Source organism: Odontomachus brunneus, unplaced genomic scaffold (assembly GCF_010583005.1).
Source record: "Odontomachus brunneus isolate Ranch 3 - 2012 unplaced genomic scaffold, Obru_v1 Obru_scaffold_048, whole genome shotgun sequence".
NCBI classification, from domain to species: Eukaryota; Metazoa; Arthropoda; class Insecta; order Hymenoptera; family Formicidae; genus Odontomachus; species Odontomachus brunneus.
In genome coordinates, this window is record NW_022639498.1 from 2,184,938 (window position 1) to 2,190,108 (window position 5,171).

The window sequence follows — 5,171 nt, forward strand, 5'->3', positions numbered from 1 at the left end:
CGAGGAAAGTGTCGCTGAGCTGCACTTTAGTGCAGTCAGCTTGACCCAACCTTCTTGTTATGCGTTCGCGCGTCCTATACATTAGTATGCATGTATACGTATACATTCCCGTGATGGCGTGAGGACGAATTATACATAGCACAACTGTTGACTATAGACATGTTCCAATATATACTTCCAGGGCAGCGATCGTGTACCCAGATAGCCAAACCTGCGCGAACAGATTTCGAGCAGAGCTTGTTATCAACTTTTGATGGCAAATAGATAACAAATTTGATGCAGGATCTGTTATATCAAATCTTGCTGCCAAATTGCCACCAAATATGCGGCAGAGCTTGTTGTCGGATAATTGCTGCAGATTTACAGCAAAAACCGCGCAGAGCTTGTAGCGATTTGACGGCAGATTGGCGGCAGGCAGAAACCACGCAGACCTTGCTGCACTGCAAGCTTTGTGCGGTTTTTGCTGCAAATTTGGCACCAATTGCCCGACAGCAAGATCTGTCGCCAAAACCGTAACCTAATGTAGACACAGATGGCTATGGTTTTGCTGTAGGTTTTTGATCAAATTTGCTGCCAATCTGCGCGCAGTCTGCCAATTTGCTTACTGGGTTATATATTCTTATGTAATATAATAAATACAAATTTGGTATGAAATTATATAAATATCTTATTTTGTGTTTTTATATTTTCCTTGCAAATCAGATTTTTTTCTTGTTACTTTAAAAATTGTTGATTTTTATAGCAATGTTGTATAACTTTTATTTTAATGTAATAATTTATTTGAAGGAAAAATGAAAAAGTCTGTTATTGACGATTAAGGTAGTACTGGACAAACTGAAGAGTCAAACGAGTGTACAAACCCAACCTAGTTAACATAGCATTTAGAAGTGGCAACGTCGCAATGAAATAAGGGAGATAGATATAGGAGTGAGAGAGACGGATATGTGAATAATACAGCTGCTTTTTATATACATGCTGTCGTTGCCGAACATATACTTAGTCTATTATTTGTCATTTGTGTAATAATACTCAAAAAAATTCATGAAAAATGTCAAATAAAAAATTATTTCATTGGAAAGGAAAAAGAGTAACGGAAAGCATGTACAAAAAAAGGTTGAATTAGCGAAAAAGTTAAGAGGTGTAGTAGAAAGTTCGAGTCTTCTAACCTTAATCCAGTTGTAAACAAAAATACTAATTCACCTGATGTCGTCGAATTGTCAATGTTAAAACATTGGCAAGAAATATGTATTGTATAGTTTGTGAATCTGTATTGATTTTGGAAGACATCGAATTTGAAAAACGTTTTGGTCTGGCTTCAATTTTCTATATAAAGTGCCGACAATGTAAACAGATAACTGGAGTCCCCACCGATATAAAACATCAAGTTTCAAATCAAAGCAGTCATTTCGACTGTAATACCAAAGCTGTAATTGGTAAGTGTCAATAGTTTTTAAATTGCTTATATTTTTGTAAAAATAAAAATGTAATAAGCGACTCTAATATTGATATGCTATTTTTAGGCGTTATGAATAGTGGTATTGGAAATTCACATTTAAACAAGGTGTTAGCTGCAATGAATATCCCAGAAATTTGTTGGAAAACTTATGAAATACATGAAACAGAAGTTATCAAGGATGCCGAAGACATAGCTAAAGAAAGTTGTTTAGTTGCTGTTCAAGAAGAAAGGCATTTAACAATTGAAAATGTGGATCAGTTAAAAAAATTGTTGTAAGTAACCGAATAGCGCCAGAATAGAAAGATAGATAAATAGATCTATCATAGAATCAGGAAAAACTTTAAATAATGTATTGTAATTATGCAATGATTTTTTAAAAATGTTTTTAAAATGGATCTTTATTTATTTTGAATTTTGTTACAATTCATTTGTAACAATGAATTTTATTTCATTATTAGATGCAAATCAAATAATAATTTTTATGTATATTTTTATACAAATGATATTTTACATAAGTCCTTGATTTACATCTTGGAAATTGGATAATTACGTAAATCTTTTATTTTTTAACATGAAATTGTATATGCATAAATATTTTTATTTTTACTTTTACTTTTTACAAATACTTTTTGTATAAGTACTTTTTGAAAGTGTATAAATATGTAGCACTTTTACTTAAGATAAAATTGTATATAGGTAAACATTTTTATTTCTATTATTTTACTAAAATGATATTAAATTAAATTTTTAATAAGTGATTTTTTGTAACAAAAACATTTATTGTTTTGTAGATTAAAAATTATTCAACTATCATGATTTTTTAATATGAATAAATGCCAAAAAAATGAATAAAAACTTGTAATTTTATTTTTTACTATCTATTCCAGACCTCTTAATCAAGATATGTCCTTTATATTTCTTTCTGTGAGTGAAATTGATATTAAAAATAAGAATATATCAGATGATATGATTGTGCGCATAGCAGGCTCTTTTGACTTTGGGTGGTTCACCAGAGATATAGGAAGAACATACGATAGCCTCTCTGACACAGCTGCTTATATTGAATATTTTAGTAAGAAAGTTATAGTCTACATAACGTTGAACAGAAAATGTACCAAGTGTGATCTTCACCACTTGCCTGAAGATCATGATTGCCGCTTGAACTTTGTGGGTAGCGCTAAGGCAATGGAACCTCATGCAGCAGCGCTTCTGACAAATCATCCTATTCTATCAGCATGCAACCTTGAAGTTGGAATATTTATTGCTGATAATGATAGCAGTGCCATTTGTGCTGCAAGAGCAGCTACTAGTCATGAAATTATAAAACAATCTGATAAAAATCATACGTCAAAAGGACTTGTCAGTGAACTATATAAAATAAGTAAAAGTCATAAAGAATTATCAGGTACAGCTATTCAGTATCTAAAAAAATGTTTCAACTATTGCTTGTCACAGAATGAAGGGAATGAAGTCGCTATGGCATGAGCCATTGAAAATATTCCCTATCACGCTTTTAACCATCACAACAATTGTGGAATATGGTGCAAATATAAATCAAATTCTGAAACTTACAAACATGCAAATATTGATGAGGGTTTCAAAAGTGAAGATTTATTTGAAGCTTTAAAATCTATTTTTAATAATCTAGCACTTAAAACCTGTCAATTTGTTAGTGGAGCTTCAAGCAATCCAAATGAGAGCTTGAACGCCATGATTGTCAGTAAAGCACCAAAATCAAGATTATACAATAAAACAGCCGTTGGTGATGGAAGAGTTGTATTAGCAATAAGTAAAAAGAATAAAGGAGAAAAACACGTAATGCAATTATGTCAGAACCTCAACTTATCTCCTGGAGATCACACTATGCAATATTGTAAGAGAAGAGACTTCATTTCTCAAAAGAGATATGCCCAATCTGTAACACGTGCTGCAAAACTAAAACGAATTTTATTAAAAAAAGCCAAGACTGCTTTAAAAAATAAAAATGAAGCCAAAGAAGGTACTATGTATGAGAGTAATATAGGATTAATTAGTTCTCTGTATGATTCTATTCCGGTTGTAAAGGTAGATGATAGAAGAAAACCAATTTCGGTATTATTTGACCTAGAAACAGGTAGTTTTTCCAAGACTTCGGATATTTTACAGATCGCTGCAAAGTATGAACAATATGAATTTTCAGTTTATATAAAACCAACACAAAGAATTTCGGAAGAATCCAGTAATGTGCATGGTCTGCGTTTGTTTTATGGTAAACTTGAACTTCATGGCAAACCTGTTACTACTGTCACTTTATCAGAAGCATTATTCGGATTCTACCAATTTTTATGCTTTCTTAAAAGAAAATGTATTTTAATAGCCCATAATTGTTCATTTGACTACCCTCGATTAATGAATGCAATAGAAAAAGTTTTTATGAAAGAACATTTCCGTGAAATTATTCTTGGATATGTTGATTTACTTCCACTAATAAAAAACAAAACTGGAAAGAAAAAAAAGGAGATAACAAGTTAGAAAATCTTGCTAAAGAATTTAATATAAACTGTGATAAAGTTCACGACGCACTTCATGACGTTGTTATGCTAAGTGAAGTATTAAACAAATTAAATATTACAAACGTTGATATACTTAGTTCTGTGTTAAAATGGGACGATGCATGTAATAAAATCTTATTTTTGCAGAATTTACCTTTTGCTATGAAAGGATTAAATCCACTAAAATCCTGTGTATCAGCAGGTTGTAGAAAAAAAAGGTCGCTGCAAATGTGACTTTTGAATGCTCGAAGAAGCATACAAACAAAATAAATTTGATGGTTTATTAAATGTTTTGGGCAAAGATGAAAATGGTATTGTTAAAGTTACTAAAAGTAAAAAAGTAATATATAAAATTGCTCGTTTTTTTGCCAACAAAGAGTCTATAAAATAAATTAATAATTTATTCTTAGAGTAGTTAATATATAGAACATATTGAAAATATCGTTAAGTTACAATTTTATTGTTTATAATTATAATAAATTAAATTTTTTATTATTATAAATTGTTTTGTATGCATGAATAAAACATTTTTCATATTTTTTTTGTGACATTGTTATGAAACCTACCTTCTCAGATTCCATTTATTTTTAAATATCGCGCGTATTCTGTCTTGTTAGCGACGTTGCCACATTTCATAATCTGCGATGTAAAACGTACATTTTGCATATTTATTTATTAATTTATTACTATAACAAGATCCAAATCTATTTTGTTAAGCATTTAACATGTTTCTTATAAATAAAGCTATGTTCTCTTCATTTTTTATTAAAATCTGAATGGTATTTTCTGAAATATTGGAGATAATCGGTGGCTTCCTACAAGACTCAATATTAAACGCACCAAATTGTAAATGCCAATATCTTTTTATTGGCTCTCCGTAGCTCTATAAAAATTTATATTAATCTTTTTTGCATAAATATCTACTAGTGTACCAAATTTTATTAAATTCCGAACGGTAGATCATAAACCGCCAGTACTACCTTAAAGAAATATTATAATAATTTTTCATGTATTTTAATAACTGCAATTTATGATCACGGACACACAAAATATCTTTTACATGATAAAATAGAAATCACAAGTATGTGATAGTTTACGTTATAGCCGTTGTTTGGTCCTGGCGGCGCTGCAGATGTTGACAGATGTTTTACTGCAGACATACGATGGGTGTATATCATAGCGAG

The 5,171-nt window shown here is 30.7% G+C and overlaps 2 protein-coding genes across 3 annotated transcripts in view; both read left to right on the top strand.

Moving 5' to 3' along the window:
• LOC116844935 (sperm-associated antigen 6-like) overlaps positions 1 to 5,171 on the top strand; it is a 73,197-nt gene that overhangs the window by 41,135 nt on the left and 26,891 nt on the right. The gene's annotated exons all lie outside the window — the stretch shown is intronic.
• LOC116844938 lies at positions 777 to 2,167 on the top strand. The gene is made up of 2 exons (XM_032817118.1): positions 777 to 1,433; positions 1,521 to 2,167. The coding sequence occupies exons 1-2, from the start codon at positions 1,244 to 1,246 to the stop codon at positions 1,730 to 1,732; spliced, it is 402 nt and encodes a 133-aa protein (XP_032673009.1). The 5' UTR covers positions 777 to 1,243; the 3' UTR covers positions 1,733 to 2,167.

Excerpts from the sequence above, each read along its gene's own strand:
- LOC116844938 (XM_032817118.1), top strand. The coding sequence starts at position 1,244 with ATGTATTGTATAGTTTGTGAATCTGTATTGATTTTGGAAGACATCGAA. Across the intron at positions 1,434-1,520 it reads TAATACCAAAGCTGTAATTG|GCGTTATGAATAGTGGTATT; the intron begins GTAAGTGTCAAT and ends TGCTATTTTTAG.